The sequence below is a fragment of the Sinohyriopsis cumingii genome, chromosome 18 (genome assembly GCF_028554795.1).
Source record: "Sinohyriopsis cumingii isolate HCF-2022 chromosome 18, ASM2855479v2, whole genome shotgun sequence".
NCBI lineage: Eukaryota > Metazoa > Mollusca > Bivalvia > Unionida > Unionidae > Sinohyriopsis > Sinohyriopsis cumingii.
The window spans coordinates 9,182,634-9,205,928 of record NC_142978.1 but is presented as its reverse complement, the minus strand read 5'-3'; the positions used below and the strand labels follow the sequence as shown (position 1 = coordinate 9,205,928).

The 23,295-nt window shown below is 36.4% G+C and overlaps 1 protein-coding gene across 1 annotated transcript; it reads left to right on the top strand.

Moving 5' to 3' along the window:
- The first annotated feature begins 15,411 nt into the window (after positions 1 to 15,411).
- Positions 15,412 to 22,449, top strand: LOC149776046 (enkurin-like). The gene is made up of 4 exons (XM_089942258.1): positions 15,412 to 15,571; positions 17,655 to 17,800; positions 18,645 to 18,874; positions 20,683 to 22,449. The coding sequence occupies exons 1-4, from the start codon at positions 15,507 to 15,509 to the stop codon at positions 20,998 to 21,000; spliced, it is 759 nt and encodes a 252-aa protein (XP_089798384.1). The 5' UTR covers positions 15,412 to 15,506; the 3' UTR covers positions 21,001 to 22,449.
- The last annotated feature ends 846 nt before the right edge of the window (positions 22,450 to 23,295 follow it).

The window sequence follows — 23,295 nt, the reverse complement described above, 5'->3', positions numbered from 1 at the left end:
CGGGCGTGTTCAGCCCGGGTTTTTTATTCCACGCTGCCAACACAGCGATTAAGTGACCCACCGATATGTGGCCGTGAGGTATTGAACGTACTCGCAGCGATTTCATCATCGCGAAAACCACCTCATGTGGTTGTAAACGAATACACTAGTGGGGTCGTAGAGGCCCGGCGGGTTAATTAGAAACGCCGTTTTTTTTTACAATAACGATGATTGATATTTGGGGACGACCGGTTTCGGCGCTGAAAGAATCCACGGAAACGCTCGCCACCGATGACATAAAAAAACTAGTCGAGGATGAAATCGCTGATACGTTGAATCTAACAAGTGTTGACCCAGGTGAAATAGTCGTATTTCAAGACCGCCAGGGTAAATTGAAATCCAGTAATGTGTCGCTGGATGACGTTTTAACACGACGGCGTGATACCGCCGATGGCACTATCGCGCTGTATGCCGGCGACGGACGACTCAAACCGGGTGAACATCTGTCGGAGGTGATGGATAGGATAACATTCGTCCGAGACAAATTTATAGAGTTGAAGGTATTTATGATCGAACTCAACACGCAGGTGAAAAAATCTATCACCGATATACAACTCACTACCGCTAGTTTTTTTGGGACCCCGACGGTAACCGAACCAAATCTTGCAACAATAAAAAATACTATTTCGGAGTTTACAACGCTGTCGGGCCAATTTACCTCGTTACGAAAAAATGTTAACAGGATCGATGACAACTTTGATAAATTCCTTGGTAAAAAAAATGCCAAACCGGATGAAATCACAATAACTATAAATGATATCACTGCGTATGGGCAGAAAATAGAAACAATCAAAACTGATGTTGCAACGAACAAAAAGAGTGTAGACGCGCATGAACGGGAAATAGAAATAATCGGCGCTAATGTTGCAACGATCATAAATAATGTAGACTCGCATGGACGGAAAATAGAAACAATCAAAACTGATGTTACAACGATCATAAATAATATGGACGCGCATACACAATCAAAACTGATATTGAAGCGAACAAAAAGGGTGTAGACGCGCATACACAGGAAATAGGAACAATCAAAACTGATGTTGAAGCGAACAAAAAAAATGTAGACGCGTATTGGCGGGGAATAGGATTAATCAAAACTGATGTTGCAGCGAACAAAAAAGGTATAGACGTGCATACATATGAAATAGAAACAATCAAACTTGATGTTGCAGCGAACAAAAAAAGTATGACCGAGAATACACGGGAAATAGAAACAATCAAAACTAATGTTGCAGCGAGCAAGAATAATATGGACGCGAATTTGCTGAGAATGGAAATAATTAGAACTGATGTTGAAGCGATTAAAGACGGACTACCGAGAGTAGCAGAGCAATTCGAAAAAATAAAAACCCCTCATGAGAACATCATCAACACAGTATACACAATTCGGCATGGATCATTCGATTGGACTCCTACACAGAATACAGTAAATATTACCGCAACTGTTAAGGGCATTTATCGATTGACACTGGTTTCAATGATGCAGTTTAATATATTATCGTCGAGTTCATCCGGGTTTAACAATACAATATCAACAATTATAGACAGGAACGCAACTGAACAGTTTACAATTTATGCCGTTGATAGAAATCTAGCCGGGGCAAACATTACATGGTATGTGGAATTTGCAGCGAATTTAATTAATTAAAAACACTAGCTCTTTTAAAATAAAAATGACCACCAGGGTAATTGAATCAGAGGTATCACCGACGTCACATCAATATCGATTCGATACCGCAAAAGAATTCTCCGCGAACTTGAAAACGCTTTCCGAACAATACCGCGCAAAAATAAAAAAATACCGCAGAAAAATAACCGCCATCGACGCGGTCGTGTACTCGGTGTCGGGTATAGTAGCCGGTACCGGTGTTATTTTATCCACGGTGACCACGATAGCCCCGATCGCTGTTCCAATCGCTATCTCCGCGATGACAACAATTGCTGGAGTCGCCAACGCAATCACTAAAAAGATATCATCGTGTTTTCAGAAAAAACTCGACGAGTATACAGTAAAACATCAAATAGTATCCGACGCGTACTCGAAATTATCCGGGTTGATCTCGTTATCGATTGATAATTTGTCCATATCCGATGTTGAATTCTCCACGATGGTCCAGTTGTATAGCTCCGCGATGTCAAAAATCGAGGATTTTCAGCTGGAAGCCGGAACCACCTGGTTGTTGAAATTAGACACTAAAAACAACGAATAATAATAATGTCGCTGAACCCCGAAGGGTTTCAGTTGCTTCAACGGATCGCGGAGAACACCACTCCGGTACAAACAAATATGATATCGATAACGTCAACAAAACCCGAATTCAGTGTGAACTTCCCATCACCGGTTCCAGTGAAGGAAATAGCGCTGGCAAAATTGCGAATATATCACAGTTGGCCTAATATCCGAGCGGACACATTTAACGGACAACAACCTAATAACTCGCTGGTTTTTGTTGGACAAATAAACCCGATGGGACCCCAGACTGGAATGAGGTTACAATACCAACTGGGTCATACCAAATAGAACAAATCAATGGAGAATTTCAGCGCAGGATAAAATCGATCACAGGAAAGGAATCAAAAATCGCTATTACGGTTCATGAACCGACGTTATCGTCGACGATTGAAATAAGCACACCGGGGTATATGGTTGATATTTATAACAGTTCAGTAAGAACCATACTAGGATGGCCCGAGAATCCACCTCGTGAAACCCCCGAGGACTTGCACACGAATGCGCAATCGTATCATGAAATTACCCCCCGGTATCTAGGTAAATTATCTATTATAAAAAGCACGTTATCACCCAGTTGGTTTTTATTTCAAGACAGGAATATCATGCAGTGGTATTTTCAGCATAAGGAAAATCCCGAATCGGTCGCCATATTAACAGTTATTTTAAGTGATATCACTGATACTTTTGTCGAGATTAATCATTATTACCAATTGCAACTAGAACAACTACGGAAAACAAAAGCACGAAAACACGTTGAGGTGTTAAATCAACTTATATCAGACATGGAATATGTCAATGAACGAATCGTTAAAATGATATCCGATAACAGCGATGGTAGTAAACAAAAATTCCTAACCGAGTATAATATCACAGAAGCCGATTTACCCAATTTCAAGTTTCCAGGATACAACGCGACAGAACTAAGAAAGTCTCTTAATGATTTTCTCGGTCCATCAACTTATATCCTCAGACACGATAACGGAGATGGTGGTAGGCATATTGCTCCATACAACGTAAATATCGCATCGGTGATAGCGATTAATCTAGTGTGCGATGTTATCGAAGGGAGTTACCAGGTAGATACCAAGCAATCAAATCAAGCTCAACAGGGGTATATCCTTTATTCGTTTTCACCAACAGCCCCTCCGGGATTTTTAATCGTTGAGAACCCGATTAATCCGGTCTATATGCGATGCCATAATCGGTTTTTAACGAGAATTAATTTCAGACTTACCGATCAGTCAAATAACCTAATTGATCTGCAAGAGGAGGAGTTAGTGATCACTCTGTTTGTAAGATCATAGCAGCAGGGGGGGCGATGACATCGACGCGGTCGTCGATGTGCTTACCGGACGCTGACGACGCTGGGATCGGCGCGCAGAAGGCATTAATTAAACCAAATGACGTCCGGACAATTGTCGATTTGGCCCCTCGACGATGACAACGACGACGACGTCGTTTTTTTTTTACCAGGCGCTGACGACACCGGATCCGCTGAGTGCAGAAAGTATTAATTAAGCCAAATGACGTTTGGACAAAATGTCCGATTCGCCCCCCCTGCTGCTACTACATTATTTAAATTCTCGCGTATATTAATAGCTAATTTTATTAGATTGACTGTAACACATTCTGACATAGCAGCGTGATCTCAGTGAAAACATATTTTTTAGTACTAGTGTATTTGAGCAGTGTGGTTTGAGATAGCAGCGACTTTATAAAGAATTACAATATAATAATTATAAGGCATTTAAATTCAATATCAATCATGTAATAAATCTACTTAAAATCTCTCACAACAATTTGGTTCAGTTTTGAGATTTTAAGGTGACAAAGTTAATATCGGTTGTGTAAAAATATATAATTGATGATTTTAGAATATATGGCCGAAATTCTTTAGTACTTAAATGTTCGTACTTTGCCGCTCTGACAGCATTGTAATCACTCATATTTATAGAATCCTATTCACGTCACGTGACCTTAGTTAGCCAATCAATGTTTGTCCTTCTCGGGGTTAGCCATGGCGGTAACCAAGTCAACTGTTCTAACTGCATGGAAAAATCCCTCCTAACACAAAATGTAGACAGAATTAAGTTGTCCTCTCAATGTCCGTTGTGTGCGTTTTTACTTTTTTCTTATTTGTATCTTCATACATATGATTACGTAGAAATGAACGAAACGGACAAGTGAATTTCGATGCGAATCGAGCGAGAATTCAACATAATGATGATGCAATAAGTCGTAATACGGTTAAAAATAGTCTCTGTCAAATGAATACCACTTCGCACGTTAAAGTAAAATAACAAGTTCTACATAACCAAGAACTTACAATAATGAACAGTAACATTAGTTCTAACTTTTTGCTCAACAAAAGTCTGACAAGAGAAAGGTGATTCTTCGGCCGGGCACATTGATTCCATTCCATCACTATTCTGTATCTCCGCTGTTTCGGTAACAAAGTTCCACATGTCGGACTGGGGCTGATAAAAGTATGTCTAATGATAATATGTCCGACGACTGAGGCTGATAACACTATGTCTAATGATAGTATGTCGGATTGGGACTGACAAAAATATGTCTAATGATATCATGTCCGACTGGGGATGACAAAAGTTTGTCTAATGATAGCATGTCCGACTGGGGATGACAAAAGTTTGTCTAATGATAGCATGTCCGACTGGGGAGATAGCATAACCAGGTTTCAAAATTAATACAATTTAAAGATTTTATCACAGAAAAAAGGCAAGGTATTTCAGTAATTCGGAATGTAGTAAAGATTAGTTTAAAATAATTAAACAGTGAAGTGGCAAACGCTAACAGATACACCCCAGAAGTCAGAACAAACCTCAAAAGATCATAGAAGATGTAAGACATCCATGCAGGCTGTTTCATTGATGAATGTTGCTAGAAATGAAGACATGTTGAACAGTCGAGACAGTTTGCTGGCAGGAGGCACTGGAGTCATTCAAAATACATACAGGGGTTTGCTGGCAGGAGGCAGTGGAATCATACAAAATACATACAGGGGTTTGCTGGCAGGAGGCAGTGGAATCATTTAAAATACAAACATGGGTTTGCTGGCAGGAGGCAGTGGAATCATTCAAAATACAAATAGGGGTTTGCTGGCAGGAAGCAGTGGAATCATTCAAAATACAAACGGGTTTGCTGGCAGGAGACAGTGGAATCATTGAAAATACATGCAGGGGTTTGCTGGCAGAAGGCAGTGGAATAATTCAAAGTACATAAAGAGGTTTGCTGGCAGAAGGCAGTGGAATAATTCAAAATACAAACAGGGGTTTGCTGGCAGGAGGCAGTGGAATCATTCAAAATACAAACGGGTTTGCTGGCAGGAGACAGTGGAATCATTGAAAATACATGCAGGGGTTTGCTGGAAGAAGGCAGTGGAATAATTCAAAATACATAAAGGGGTTTGCTGGCAGGAGGCAGTGGAATCATTCAAAATACAAACAGGTGTTTGCTGGCAGGAGTCAGTGGAATCATTCAAAATACAAATAGGGGTTCGCTGGCAGGAGACAGTGGAATCATTCAAAATACAAATAGGGGTTCGCTGGCAGGAGGCAGTGGAATCATTCAAAATACAAACAGGTGTTTGTTGGCAGGAGTCAGTGGAATCATTCAAAATACAAATAGGGGTTCGCTGGCAGGAGACAGTGGAATCATTCAAAATACAAACAGGGGTTTGCTGGCAGGAGGCATTGAAATCATTCAAAATACAAATAGGGGTTCGCTGGCAGGAGGCAGTGGAATCATTCAAAATACAAACGGGTTTGCTGGCAGGAGACAGTGGAATCATTGAAAATACATGCAGGGGTTTGCTGGCAGAAGGCAGTGGAATAATTCAAAGTACATAAAGAGGTTTGCTGGCAGAAGGCAGTGGAATAATTCAAAATACATAAAGGGGTTTGCTGGCAGGAGGCAGTGGAATCATTCAAAATACAAACGGGTTTGCTGGCAGGAGACAGTGGAATCATTGAAAATACATGCAGGGGTTTGCTGGAAGAAGGCAGTGAAATAATTCAAAATACATAAAGGGGTTTGCTGGCAGGAGGCAGTGGAATCATTTAAAATACAAACATGGGTTTGCTGGCAGGAGGCAGTGGAATCATTCAAAATACAAATAGGGGTTTGCTGGCAGGAAGCAGTGGAATCATTCAAAATACAAACGGGTTTGCTGGCAGGAGACAGTGGAATCATTGAAAATACATGCAGGGGTTTGCTGGCAGAAGGCAGTGGAATAATTCAAAGTACATAAAGAGGTTTGCTGGCAGAAGGCAGTGGAATAATTCAAAATACATAAAGGGGTTTGCTGGCAGGAGGCAGTGGAATCATTCAAAATACAAACGGGTTTGCTGGCAGGAGACAGTGGAATCATTGAAAATACATGCAGGGGTTTGCTGGAAGAAGGCAGTGGAATAATTCAAAATACATAAAGGGGTTTGCTGGCAGGAGGCAGTGGAATCATTCAAAATACAAACAGGTGTTTGCTGGCAGGAGTCAGTGGAATCATTCAAAATACAAATAGGGGTTCGCTGGCAGGAGACAGTGGAATCATTCAAAATACAAATAGGGGTTCGCTGGCAGGAGGCAGTGGAATCATTCAAAATACAAACAGGTGTTTGTTGGCAGGAGTCAGTGGAATCATTCAAAATACAAATAGGGGTTCGCTGGCAGGAGACAGTGGAATCATTCAAAATACAAACAGGGGTTTACTGGCAGGAGGCATTGAAATCATTCAAAATACAAATAGGGGTTCGCTGGCAGGAGGCAGTGGAATCATTCAAAATACATACAGGGGTTTGCTTGCAGGAGGCAGTGGAATCATACAAAATACATACAAAGGTTTGCTGGCAGGAGGCAGTGGAATCATTCATAATACAAATATGGGTTTGCTGGCAGGAGGCAGTGGAATCTTTTTTAAATACAAATAGGGGTTTGCTGGCAGGAGGCAGTGGAATCATTCAAAATACAAACAGGGTTTTGCTGGCAGGAGTCAGTGGAATCATTCAAAATACGTACAAGGTTTTGCTGGCAGGAGGCAGTGGAATCTTTTTAAATACAAACAGGGGTTTGCTGGCAGGAGGCAGTGGAATCATTCAAAATACAAACGGGAATTTGTTACAAGAAGAAAAAGGAGTTCCGCATAGGACTGTTCAATGGTATATGAGTGTTTGTGTGTGCAAACATAGATGGATATAGTTGTCAAATGTTACATCACGAAAGATTTCAGCATCCGAATGAACAAGATTTCTCAGAGACGAGGTTGAGAGTGGTTGAACGGTTTCGTGAGCTCAGGCTGAGATTGATTGATATGATTCTGAAGGGACATTGTGATAGGTGCTGATGGGAACTTGGCGTGGGAATAACAAAAGTGTCCTGACAGTTATTTAAGGCGGGAATTGACAGATTTCGTATCATTTTGCATGTCAAGTAAGGCTATGGCATAGGTCTTCACGCTTTGTTATCAGGAAACATCTCCAAAAAAGTAGTTCCAGACACTGTGAGAGTATAGTGATGCTTAATCAGAAAACGTCTGAATCGTTTTCCTACTGATACAAATGGCGGATAATATGTTTTTCTGTTGTTGTTGTTTTAGTGGTTTGGGGGGGGGGTCTGAATAAAACATTGATATGCATATAATCAAAGATTGATGTTGAGAGAGATTGTACCTAACGATATTACAGAGGTAGAGAAAATAACAATATATTTAGAAGCGCCCTCAATCGCAGAATAAAAACAGAGGGAAACTAGTCATGGTAGCTAAGCAATAGCAAACGGTTGAACAATATAAGCCTGATGTTATTGAACTAAAGATTAATAAAATAAATGCAGTGATATCCGGATGGAGACAGAAGTAATAAGAATGGTGAGAAAAATTATCAGTACCGAAACTAAAAGTCAAGTTCTCAGCTGAGAGAAAGGATGAATATAATTCTAAAGATAATATGCATCGGAATTCAAGCAACCAAAGCATTAACTATTAGGAATCGACATGATATCGAGTTTTGGGGCCACACTGGACAGGCTCAAAACAGTCTGCAACTATCGCTTTGCGGGATGTATGGGGCAGGACAAAATGTTATTTTATTTCGTATAAAGTTAATAATATGCAACTTGCATTGTTGATTGACATTTGTGTAAATGTAACCAGTCTAAAAAAGGTAATTTAATAGACACATATGCTTATACATCTGCAGCAGACACACAATCCGTAAATTTGAAAATGGCTGTAGCCAACGTTAAAATTGCTCCATTCTGTTGAAAGTTTTAAGTTGATATAAAGTTGGGTAAACGCCTCATTGGCATCAAGTTCCCTTAACAAATGGTCATACTGTCAGAAGGTAATATATATTTCTTGAAAAATAACTGATGTGTTTTGCTCAGCACATGTAGCATTAATTCACTCGTATGAAAACAGCGATGTAAATTTAACAGATCACTAGCAATTAGAACAAAGAAAAAGTATTGCTTTTATAATAATACAAAACCCACAATACTTGTTCCTAGACTGCCTGATGCATTTAACTGAACAAATATTGTAGAACATATTACTGATGCATGTTCAGCCAAAGCGAAAAAGTAGAATCTTTATAATCCTCAGCTCGAAGAAAGAAAAGAGGCTTAGATGGAAATTAAAGAAATGAGTCGGAGAAGAATTATTTAAACTTCCAGTCCATAGTATAAACATGTGGTCATGGTGGCAAAAAAGGACGAGTTTGTTTGATTTTGCTGAAATGTTTGTACATTGAATGAGTGTACTATTAAAGATTGCCAATCCCTCCATTACATTAATGATATACATTCGGATTGAGGTTTGAAATGTCCCTCTACCTTGGATTTAAAATTTCGTTTTTGGCTGGAAAAAATGGCTGAAGAACATAGACCTAAAATATCAATTTTTGTACATTGTGGAGACAAGGTCTGTTTATTGTTATGCCCTTTGGTCTGTGCCATTCGCCCAATACATTTGATAAGATAATAAACAAAGTCTTGCCGTGATTGTCTTTGAGGGTATATTTGGTTTACCTTGACAACATTATAGTTTATTGTTTCTTTTCTTTTTTCCAATAATATTTTAGGAGTATATCGAGAGTTTGTGTAAGGTTTTACAACGTTTGAAACACTCTTATTTTAAACTAAGTCCGAAAAATGGTAATATTATTGGGACACAATTTTATTTTCTTTTGCGCTTTTGTTTTCAGTAATATATGCATTGCTACAAATCCATATGATATTAAAAGCGTTTAGGATTGATTAATTCATAGGCATGTGAGGAATGTGCGAATGTCTTTGCAGATATTATATGAAATTTGTTTACTAGACTGCAGCTATAGCTAAGATTTTACATCGGTTGACTGAACAGGGATGTACCTATATATGGTCAGAGAAATGTCAAGCAACTCTTAGGAGATTAAAGGATTATAGATTCACTTTGCTGGGGAGGTTGAATGTTTAACAGTCCTGTTTAGGGTATCCCAAAATTCGAAAGTTTTTCGTGGTGATTTTGTTGTTTTTGTTGTTTTAGACAGCAATACAAGCATTGTTGAAATCGTACTGTGTTATCCCAGATACAAAATGGGACTGAACAAGTTAATGCCTACCATAGCAGATGATTCTTAAGGGCAGAAGGAAAGAGTTGTGTAACAAGAAGAGATTTACTAACTGTTGTGTCTGCTCTCACAAAACAGTCATAATGATCTGCAGATGGCTTCTGAATTCCAAAATGCCAGAAGGCCAAATTGATCGGTATTAGAATTGTTAGAAAAGTATGACTTGAAGATATAACACATAATACATTCCAGTGGGTGTCTTGACGGGACGACCATGTTACAATATGGTATGCGTGTGTCGTGATAGATCTTAAGGTATATATCTTATGTTTGATATGAAATCTACATATAACTATATTGGTTGAAGTTCGTTCAAGTGACCAGATGAAATCAGCTATTGAAGGACTCTAACGTGGATTTAAACTGTAAGTGCATGAGGGAAAAGGTGATCAACCGCTATGTTAAGATGTCTTAAACAGTTTAACGTTCTTAACAATAATCGGTGGTAAGTTGGGTCGTCTCAGTGTAACAAGAGGCATGCTTCACAAATTTAAGTTTATCGTTCCTGAAACAAAGAAATAAGAGCTCGTAAAGTGTTTTCATGACATACCAACAACAGTACATCATAGAGTTTATAAATCTCTATAAAGACTAAATATTCGGTTAGATTGGACTGATATGAAAGCATATATACAAGAATATTATCAAACGTGTGACGGGTGTTCTGCCTGTAAACCTTCAGAAAGAATAGCAGAGCATGTAAAGCTCTCGTAATATAGCTAGAGAATCACTTGAAAAAGTGGCTATCAACATCCTTGGGTAGCTCACTAAGACAAGACTTGGAAACAAATACATGCTTGTTATCGGTGATTCTTTTACTAAATCGACAGTCAACTGCAATGCCGGATCAAGAGAATACAACCGTTTCATAAGCCTTTTTGAACAACTTTTTACATGCATTTTAAACACCACAGTACCTACACTCAAAACAGAGAAAGGATTTTCAGTATCATGTCTTTCAAGAGATGTGCCGATATCCTTACCCTAACAACCTAGCGTTAGAAGCATAATCCCTCGTCAAATGGAAATGACGTACCATACAGTCAAACAGGCCTGTGGTGATGAAATACTGCTATAATCCATGATCCATTCCGCTCCTCTCATCACGCCAGCACGTCACAGACACCAAATACGATGGTTCCATTATCAGAGGCAAGGAAAGTTATGTTTACACATTTATAAAGAAGTAATATCTTTCAAAAGCGCGTTGTTTTCTTTCGATGATGCTCCATGAGAAGTGTGCTGTTTTACTTGCTGTAACATGTTAGCCACAGAAGGGAGTATTTCGGACGCTCCAGTTTTCGAGATTCAGTCGAACAAATGCTTTACAAAGATGAAGGCCTCTAAAGCACATGTTAGTGAAATTTTAAACGATGGCTATATCAATTTGCATAGGAGATAACTATTAATTGATTAATTTACTGTCATGCCACAAGTGTTAAGAATTAATGCCTGCAAATAACTGAACCTTTTCTTTCTTTCATTTGGTCTTCTTTAGGATACAGAATGGCCTGTCTCCACATTGAGAGTTGCTTGATGGCTCTGCGCATAGATCTTTAGCAGTAACATGGTAATAAAGAACTATCTGATAATTAGTCTTCACAGTTTCATCAGAATAATTTGTCCATGGCGCACCGTAGAAGAAATCATCCATCAGTAGATGAAGATTCATGTCTAAAGACATCGCAAATCTCTACAAAACATACTCTAAAGCATGAGTTTTTATTAGAGTAATCGCTGTTGGGTGTACCGCATGAAAAAACTACAGAAAAGTTGCAATCTCCAATGCCCTTGATTTTGTTGCTGTTATCAGAACAAGAGAAAGGCTGCTGCGATGGTTGGGAGACGCGAACATAGTCCTGGTGGTATGCCATGTTAGGGAAAACATCAGCACTATGCCAGCATCCTAGCCCTAAAACCTGATTAAAAATACAACTGAGTCCAAGTTCATATCTAATCATGGAGAGCAAACAGAGGAGCCGGCGTCTATATCGACGACGGTGTGAGTGCTACTCATCCACACAAACAGAGGTCCAGATGGAGTGGAGTTGTACTCCTTTTGTCTGACTGGACATCTGCTGTATCGACAAATGGACCCTGTGGTACAAATGCAAACTGAAGAAGGCACTAACCAACGAAAGATCGATGGACACTATGCTCATGAGAGTAAATACAAGGCCTCAGTCTTCTTCAATGCTCCTTTCTCTAATATGACTACTTACACGACCAAAACTCTGAAATACTACATCAGTGACAACTGAATTATACAATGCCAAAAAGACTAATGTTAGTCTATGCAGCTCTAAATGTTATAAACATGGCGATAATGTTAGATTTACCTCCACCTTAGATGCCCAGGGATACCAATTATAGAAACTGGATGCATCCATAGTTTGATCCCAGCTCGTTGAGACTGGAAGATGAAGATAAGCTTCAACTTTGACCACTGGAGCATGGTCAAATTTGACCCTTTACCTCACGCTCTCGACAACAGATTATATTAGCTATTTCTTGGATCCATATAATTTGCTGACTCTGCTTATGGTAGTGACAGATCATCAATAATGCGATGTATTACAAATACGAATGGACGGCTGGCGTTACATGTGTACCGATCTGATGCGGAAGAGGGATTTCTGCCGAAGACTTATCCCTTGCAAGGTCTTGTAAAGGCTAAGTGCAGTTCATTTGCGTCAATTTATAAGCAATGTCGTTTTGACGAAATTGTTAATTTGTTATTGTAATAGTAGTTTTAAACTATTATTCAGGAGAATGAATTTTGTTTAAAGCAGGGATAGGTGTATTGGTTGTGGGGTTCCAAAAGCTTAAATGTAATTGGTTGGTAGTCTAGATTTCGTATAGCATACACAAAGTATGTCGTTACTTTATATGATTCCGTGCTGCTAAAAGAGTGAAATTTGAAATTTATAAGTGATTTAAAGGGTCGAAATTGTCACTTATCTTAATAGATGTGTGCGCTTTTTCATGGTATGCACCCATTGTTATTTGCCGGACAAAGTAATCGCCGGTTGTATGGATAAAAAATGCACTTTTGTTAAGTTGGATCCCCACATCATCAAATCCTTAGATTACCTTCTAGAACCTTAATTCATATATTTATCAGATTTAATTTCCCATGTAAATCAGCATTTGGATAGCATTAGGTTTAAAGTCATCAACTGACATTAAAAATTTCCATGTACCCATGTTGGCCGATGCTAGATCATATGATCAGTTCCACACATTAAATTTGTGTAATTTCACACTTAAATGAAAGTATATCTGTTCATTGTAAATGCTGACATTTGTATGCACGTATGTGCGTATTTTGAACTTTTGTACATAAGGTATTCTTCACTTTAATAATGATAAATAGATTTTCAATGTTGTACGCGTTCATTGTAACTTGAAAGGCTTTGATGTTGACAGACGATATGTAATACAGAATTTGTATTTTATTCTTTCTGCTGCAGCGTAAAGGGACAAGTAGCTCTAATTAAATTGCATGATAACCCTCACTTTGTGTCATTTGATATAGAGTATCTTTTCGGCAGGCTCTGAATTATTTGGGAGCGAGATAAGCAATCATTGGACGAAATTATGGCACATGACTGTTTTCTGATGAGTATGAGATGGGGCGAAATGTGACGATAACGGTCATAGCGTCCATAGTTATAAAATTGTTTCCATGACACTTGACATTCCTTCATATAACGTTTATTCCTTTATAGATTAGGAGGTAAAACTTTGTCTAATTGTTCATCATTATTAAAAGGCGTGCCATGTACGCCGTTGGGGAATGTATGTTCAAAGTCAAGGTCACATAACGATATTTTAATTTTTAAACTTTTAAATAATTTTAAATTTAAAAATGAAACTTTGCTTACTCCTGTAAGTAATCGTCAGCAGGTGTGATGTGTACTGCATTGGGGTTCCGATATTCAAGGTCAAAATCACAGTTCAGTAATGTTTCAATAACACTTTCCTTCTTTTATAACTCCGAAACCTTCTAAGGATTAAGGCTGAAATTATGTACACATATGCTTCATTATTGGAAGGTATGCCGCAAGATGGATAGATATATTTATTGACTTAGAGAATGTCATTCAATGATGTGTCATAGAGCATGCTTTTGTTCAAGTCTTCAGTGTCAAGGTCACAATTCATAATTCAAGGTTGGTTTTAGTTTATAGTTTCTGCTTCATAACGTGATAGCTGTTTGAGTTACATGACACAAGTATGGTACACTTATGTTTCTTAGGTTAATGGACTGTCATATCACCGTCAAATTGACATGTCCACTATCATGGTCACTTATAAATTCCAGCCTCCCCTCCCCTCCCTTTTCAAGGTTTTTACTTTAATGGCCTTGAGACATTCTATTACTTCCAAGTCATACTGTTAACTCTAAAGAGTACTGATATGGTCGTAGTGATATTTAATCACTTTAAATGTTTGGTGACCTCGTCATAGCAGTCGACGGGCATTCGAACGAATTATTTTATCTTTCTTAATATTAAGCTTTGGCTTCAATGACCAAATTACTGCTTTAAACATGTGGTATAAACTACCCCGGGAATCCTATTAAAACTATTAGCATCGCTATGAGAGAGAGAGAGAGAGAGAGAGAGAGAGAGAGATGCGGTGACACAATGAACAATGAAGCGGTCACACTTTAAATTGCAATCACATGTTTATATAATAGATGACAATATATGCCACTGACAGCAAAACTTCCATGAAGCCAGATTTGAATAATGGTACATTTTGCATCTGAGTTATAAAATTGTGGATCGTTCTAACCAGTTTTTCCACATTTTCATAAAATGAATTTATAATCCATTTGATAATTGAACAATAATGTTGCAGCGTAGGAGCATCGTCTCAACACTTGTTTATTCTCCCCAGTCGCAAACATTACCTCAGGTTAACACATCGGGATGGAAGAAAGGTGAAAACAAATCTTTAGAAACATGAAACATATTTTGCACAATTGTGACTCAACTCAACCCTGCTGAGATAGTGTTGTTACTACTACTATGACAACAAACGATGTAGATAATCATGATGGGGATGATGAGTAACAGTGTTTGCTGTTGTATTGTTTGATGATGATGATGATGATGATGATGACGATGATAATGATGATGATGACGATGGTGATGATGATGATGATGACGACGACGACGACGACGACGACGATGATGATGAGTAACTAACTATGCTTGCTGATATCCTGTTTCAGCTCATTTAAATGCACATGTCGCTAATACATATGGTTTTGCTATGAACTGCCCTCATTAAAGTGGTTATAAAAGATTATTTTTTTATGTATTTATTTAATTTTTGAAACATAATCCGTGTTCTATATTTCGGATTTCTTCCTCCATTTAAACGGTTAGTGAGTCAAACAACTCTGACAGCGTTGCTGAAGCAAGGGAGGTAACAGCAATTAATTCTCTACTTGAATCACGTCCCTTAGCCAATCCGGGTACTAGACCTTTACTTCCTGGAGACGGTCGTCAAGTTGACAACCGTGGTTACTTTACCATCTTAACGTTAGTGATCATCAGATTTGTACGTTTAAGGCGGAGAGACATAAAGTAAGCATGGACGAGGGAACAATATACAACCTAATACCAACGGAGGCTGTGAAGAAAGAAAAGAAACCTCGGTATATATGGAAATTTACTAATTTATTTCTCTAGAAGGTCTGATTTACTGACTGTACTGGTAGGGAACCAGTTCTCGCAGCGGATTTGTAATTATTATTATTATTATTATTATTATTATTATTATTATTATTATCATTATTATTATTCTCTATATAGTGCTAATATCAGTTGTACGTACGCTATTTTTTTCTTACATATTTTGCATACTCTTAAAATCACCTCTCAAAATGATCTTTATAGATATGCATAATAAGTAAATGTTTTTTTTTTCTTTCTCTCCATATACTTACACTGTGACTAGAATACAATATGTACGCTTTGAAAATCGATGTAAACTTGTTCAGATTCCAAGCACAGTGTATTTTACTCATTACAATATAGGACAACGTGTTGTACAACGAATTCCATGCAGTGTGTACTGTTTTCAAGAATTGTTTCAGTCCCACGGTCATGTAGGCATTAAACACCAACTATTTCAGTATGGATATCATTTTTTAAAATTAGATTATGCATACCTTTAAGTGGCAGGTATTCACTTCATTTAGATTCTTATTCATCCACGTTACTCTGGAAGGTCATTATTTTGATGCCCCGAGCTATGCATACGACAAAGTCATTGTTAAAGAACACTGACATATTTGGATGAAATGAACCTAAAGGTGTAATTCAGTACAATCTGGATTGAATGTTGCATGCTGTGATGTCATAATGAAAGCTATGCATATTAATAAACAAATTCATACTATCCTAAATTGTGATGATTCCATTCAAAGTGCTCTTTTATTGACCCAAGATTAGTTCTTGGCTACCATTGTTAAAGACCATATAGATCAATAATTGTCATCTAGAAGTGTCTTGATTACAATTAAGGTGCAGAGCATTCAGTAATCAGGACTGAATAGACTTTAGTGGCAGTGAGGGCTCCATGCTGCTACGTTGGTTGAAGAAAAGTAGTGTTAATTTTAAAAGACCAATTGATATTTCACTTAAAAAAAGTGAATACACATACATGACTTGTGTGATTTTTATTATAGATCCTGCATGTTATTTAATCCTCCCTGATAACAAGTGTGGCACAGTTCAACTTTACCAGGCACTGGTTTAGTTAAATAATATTTATGATGCATGCCAGTCTCAAAATGCTTCTTCATGCAGCTTCTACTTGCAACATTTTCTACTCCAAAATATTGTATTGAGAAAAATGTTAGTTTCATCCCAGCTAACTGTATTGTAATCCTATCAAAATTTTAGCAAACAAGCTATGGCCCAGTTTACAGTTGAAGACAAAGTTCATTTTACTGAGGCTTCTTCCACAGTCATGTCTTTGTCATTTTTTTCCATAGAAATTGATGAATTTTTATAGAATACAGCCATGATAAATACGAAAATTAAAGATATACATGTAATGGTTTATATACTAAATATTTTTCCAAATACATATATATATATATATATATATATATATATATATATATATATATATATAATAGCACTGTGATTTTGCACTTATATTGCTCACTGAAGGCAAAAGAGTCATAAATAAAAAGTTAAAGCATCTTTTTAAGTGAATGAATAACATCTTTTGATTGGTTCAATCAACCATGGGATGACATAGATAATAGCAGTATTGATATTCAGTAACTCATGGTGCTATGAGTATCCCATTATGTACCATCCCATGTTGTAACCATTCCAACAGGTTCTGATCCCAACCACAGTATCCTGTTATTGTTGTTGTTGTTTTTTATATGTAATTTTTACCATAGCCAGATATAGTTTTATCATGACATATACCTATTGCATTTACCAGTGATGATAATCATCATCATGAGGATGAGGAGGAGAAGATATATGGTGATTATGACAAACAGGTTTGTTAGGGTAGGATATTAGCTCTCCATGTAGGTTCCATGGTCATGAAAATTATTTTGTATAATGTAAAGTTGTGGCCCAGCATATTGTAATACTCCACCCAACCATTCATGGCATCTTTTATGTCCGTTTCATTTAAACTATGAAATATTTTATATCAGCACCCTGACGAAAATACCAAAATTATTATTTGATTATTTTTTCCTGCAGTTACAACTCCAAATTTCAGCAGTCTGTAAAACAAGAATACACATCCAACAATGCAGATCACAAAACAATGGGGCAGGCTAAAGTTCCGGTTCCAGCAACAGAAAATTTTCTCAAGAAACATGCAAATGAGCCAAAACTTCCAAATAGTGAGTATAGTTTAGTTTTTTTTTAAAACTATTTTACTTCCACACATTCCATTTATGAATACTGGCTTAAAAAAATCATATAAATTGGATTGAAGAACATATATCTCTGCTGTACAGTATGAGAAATATAACAGTACATTGATTTTGTATTGTGTTGATATGATTGCTGTCAGATAACAGACACAAAACATTTCACAGATACACAGAAGTAAACTGTACAGGTGCAGCATACATAGCACATCAAGAGCTGCAAGTTTGGCCAACTATGGTAAATAGAACACTGACTGGAATAATCTCCCATTAAAGTTGTGTGTTTGAACTGAAAATAAGTTTAAGAGCAAAGTGGATGGGCATTAGAATAATACCCAAAAAATAAACATAGCATGCCTGACTGCTACAATGAAAATCATTGTGCATAACAACCAAGTAGCTTTAATAAATTGTTTGAACTTGTGAAGAAAAATAAAGAGACAATAGAAATTTGAGCTTAAGACCAGTTGTTACCAGCATATAGGGCAAAACTTTCCATTCTTCCATAAAAGTGTTTGTACAGTATTGTTGAACAAGTGTATGAATGTAGCCTTGTTTATGTATCAGCATCTTATTTCATATGATAGTGATGACCATGTGTGTTGGAGAAATACTCAGATTTATAGGGGTAAAGTAAAGTAAGTCAAAATATATGTGTTTGGATCAGGAGTGCAAGTATTATGTATTTCAAGAAACTTTGATAACAGAAGATATTTTTATAAACCTCCTCAAATGTAATGCATATTTCCTTTGTACATATTAATTTAAATCATGTTCCCTTATTTTTCTCTTTTAAATTTGATTCCATTTCCAGAGGAAGAATTCCATTACCCAGATGAGAAAAGAAGGCGACCACCAGTTCCCAAGAAAGATGACATGCCGTTGATGGGTCTAAAAACGACCAAAAACTTCATCACCACAAATGCAGTGCAAACCATAACATCTGTACCACGCAAACCAGAGAAGATCTATGTGGATACAAGAAAGGGTGACAAACACTACTTGGACCCATCTGGCCTTGAGCCTTTGTACATTCATAGAAAGGTATGTTATGTTCATATAGGTATATAACAAATACCAATTAAATAAGTTCTGTCTCTTAATTTGGCTTGAATGTAATCATGACACATGCAATAAGCCCTCTAGTACTTAAATGTGACAATCTACCATCACAGTTATGTCGGCTAGCATTTCTGTAAGAAGCTAAGTGCCAGCTGTGTTTTGATCTCCTTGTTGCAGAAGTATTTGCTTTGGTTCTGCACTCACTTAAAGCAGTCCTGCTTTGCATTGTCACATTAATTATGTCTTTTATATCAACTGAAATAAATGGGTGGAATAAAAGAAAAGTTAAAATGGCATGCAAATACTACTTTTATGTGAGTTAGTAGTCACAGCTGTGTAAGGTCAATTCATTTCAATTTATCAGTCAAATGCTAATTATTATTATGTAAATAATATAATTAATCTACTGTAAATTATTCTACTCATTCACAAATATGATCAAAGATAGCAAGGCAACCATGCCAAATGAGTACTTGTTAAATTGAATGCTTTTTGATTATGCATACAATTCATTATGAAGAAGTGAGTTTTTAGTAAATTTAAAATTCCTGAATTGGCACTCATGGATTTCCTCAAACCTGAGAAAAAGTTTCATTATTACTTGCAATGAAATAACAGCATTAATATTTTACTAATAGAACAATAATAGCTTTTACAAATCAAGTTTTGACATTGATTCACAGAATGCATGTACCTAGTTGTTGAAAAAAGAAATCTTGTTTTGTTGTAAATCAACAACAAAAAGCAGTGATGTACTGCAAAATGTTTTCACATGCATGTGATGGTTGTTGAAACCAGTTGAAGTAATGGTGTTATGGATCATTTAGAGGTTAGGTATCTTGAAAATAAAGGTAATTTATACCCAAAAACAAGCAAATATCTTCATTAGGAAATGCACTTTATTGACAATTATTCCCAACACAATTATAAACATGTATTCAGCCATTAAAAATGTCCCATTATCTTGCCCAGTTTTCTCAGTGTCCAGCAGATTGTCAAATATTTTCTGATGATATCTTTGTCTGATAATAAATCCACCCCATCTTCCAATTTTTGACATGTTTGTTAACCTGGCCCCTGGTCATATTATGGGAGAAATATTGTACTACACTACCACTACTTCTACTGCTAATAAGAGAAAATGAGATTGATATGCAAGATTAATCTAATGTAATTGTAGAAGACTGGAATTTCTTTTCTCTAATATTATTGGCATTCTTTATCTTTGAAAATAGACAAGAAATTTATAATATAAAGTTCTAACCTTTTCCCTATTTGCCTTGGAAAATAAGATTAAAAAGAACGATTCAAGAAGTTGTCAAAATATTTTTGTATTTTGACCTATTCTCTAGCTTATGACCTTCTCTCATTTTAAATGTTGTGTTCAGAACTTTGGCATGTTTTACATTTATTTTATTTTTTTATCATGCAATGAAAACTTTGAGGAGTTCATCTTATAAAGATTTTTAGCAACTTTAATCAACACTATAACACACACACACACACACATAGACACATACTTCCTATGTTCATATATATCTCCTCTTCTGTTACTCCTCTGTTATCAATTCAGCTAAAGTATTGATTAAAATCTCATTCACCAGATGTCAAACTAAATGTTGATGTCATTTTACCCGCAGCATGGATCAGCGGTTTATTAAACATTTGCAATATATGTATGTATGTATGTAAGAGGGGCATTTTTTATGTCACCTGTTTAGCCTCATTATTGTGGTCTGGTGAAAGTCCATTAACCCTGTACAATTTAAATTGTATTGTCATATTTATAGGATTATGGGAACACCCCTGAATATCTCACAAAAAGGAAAGAAGAGATTAAGCGTGCCCAGGAGGAATACAATGCATATGTAGCAGAGCACTTCCGGAAGGGATCAATGCAACAGCTGAGCGAGGAAGAGCGTCAGTTCATGCTTGCTGGCCTTAAGAAGAATTGGGAGGAAATTCATGATCAGTACCAGGGATTGTCTGTTGTCACAGATACAGCACCAAAAAAGAATAGAAAGGAGAGAATGGAAGCTGAAATGAAGCAATTAGAAAGGGACATTGAGAGCATTGAAAAGCATAAGATTATCTACATAGCAAATTAAACTGCACTGAAATAGTTATGTGCATGCAAGATTTTAAAAAAATGTGTTTTCTCTGGATGTAAATAAGGAAGAATTAAATAATACCATCGATACAGTGAAAGCTAATTCAGAAATTTATCAGCTGGATTTCATATAAAGTGGAAAGTTTTATATATTGGCAAAAATATACTGAATAGGAAAAAATGATTTATTTTTGTGTTTTTTATAAAGCACATTAACAGTATCTTGGGTAAGCTGTATATCATAGTCGATACAAATTCATTTTCTCACAACATTGTTGAAATTGTATTTTGTGTCATAATGCACTTTCAGCACCATTACTGAGTAAAGAATTTCATATTAAGACATTGGAAAGTCAAATCCTACCATACTTTATCTACTCTCTTCCGTTTGAAAGCATATTATATAGAAAGTTACAAAGACCTGGCTCTCTTTTTGAAGGATACTTGTTTATTTCTTAGTGTAAAATGAGAGATTGGTAGAAATCAATGTATGTTGCAGGAACAAATTTTATTCAGAACCAAAGCCATTCTTTCTTTTAAAGTAATCTCACAAAAGATTAAAAGAGATAAGAAATACTTTGCTTCATTATTATAACGTTTTTGGTTTGGTTCGGAATTTACTTCTTTTTTTTAGTTGATAGTAAATAATCAAGTATTTCCTACACAATTTTGGTTATACATATAGTGTGCTATACACAAAGTAATAACTTGGAAAGGCTAGCTAGCCATGGTAGGATTCAACTGCATGCATTTCTCAAAGTCTGTGAGAAAAGCCATAATGATACACCATATTCATCTTGGACAGAACTGAAAAAAAGAGACTGTTCATATTCCAACATGTGTTTATGGTTCTTACTCTGACTATGACATGTTCATAGTTGTGCAACATACGGGGAGAACACATGCAGTTATTCTACAGACTGGTCCAAATTTTTGTCCTAGAATAATTGAAAAATATTTGTACATCCTAATCATTTCACAGAATGGACTTATTTTACTTATGGATATAGTGTGTTGTAGTGCCAGTTATATTGGAATATATTGCAACTTATGGTTTTGTAAAATTCATTTTCAAAAATAGGAAAAATGCTAATGTGAGTTCATCACGAGTGTACTATAGCTTCATAAAGGTTGGTTACCTTTATCAAGGGTTACCTCCCATTACCATAAGACATTTGGGTAGTCCAGATTCAGTCGTAACTATATAGACAACATTTTTAAGACTCAAATTGCTATTGCAGTTAACATTTTATGTATTCTGTGTATGAATGTTGTAAGAAATTTTCTTTAATATTCAAATAATCCCTTTACATGTAGCATACTACAAGTTGCCATTGCCTAACAGTAGAGATCTACATTAGCTACATGTGTATAAAATTTAAACGTTTTGTACTGCTTGCCTTATTTTCTCATTTTAATACACATTAAAGCTGATCATGGAGTCTTAGATGTCTTGGGAATTTCTGTGCTAATGTTATAATCAGAGGACAAGGTGGTGAAGATACTATATTTGTCCTATAATAAGCCCAGGGAGCTTATTTTGTAAACATCTTGAAAAGTGGTAATGGGCTTATAATCAAAATTGGCCTTCTTTGGTATGAGTTTCCTAAACTTGTGTAAAGGGATGGGCTTGTTAACATGCAAGCTTTATTCCAAAATATATGAAACGCCTGTTTTTTAAAAAATGCCCTTCATCATCAAACATGGGCATATTATGAGAATTACTGTAAAGGCTAAGATTTAAGTGACATTTTATAACAAAGAATGTGATATTCATTTTTTATAGTATTGTCACTATAATAGAACCTCAATTATCAAAAATGTACACAATGAAATTTTGTTGTTGATTGGAATTCTTTTATTCTCCCACTATTCTTTCCAGCTTAAAAATGAAGAAAAACAAACTATGTATCTAAATCCAACAAAGACAGCTCATCTTTGTCAGTCAAAGGTTATTGATTCACATTACCACTGTGGAATGTTGACTCTTGTCTGACAAAGATGAGGTATTCATGTTGGGTTTCATTATCAATGCACATGAGGACTCTGGCTGGTAAAGAATGCTTTCATTTACCTTCTTTTATGAAACTTTAAACATCAAATTTAACACAATGTTTTACAATGCTTAATACATATCACTATCTGGCAGGACAAAAGCAATAGCACAGAACTGTAATAAATTTAAAGAAAAAATTATTAAGCACAAGGAAGCAAAATTCAACAAGCAGTAATCTTTATAATCGCTATTTTATGTCATAACTTCTCTAGAAACCAAGGAAATCTTTAACATTTT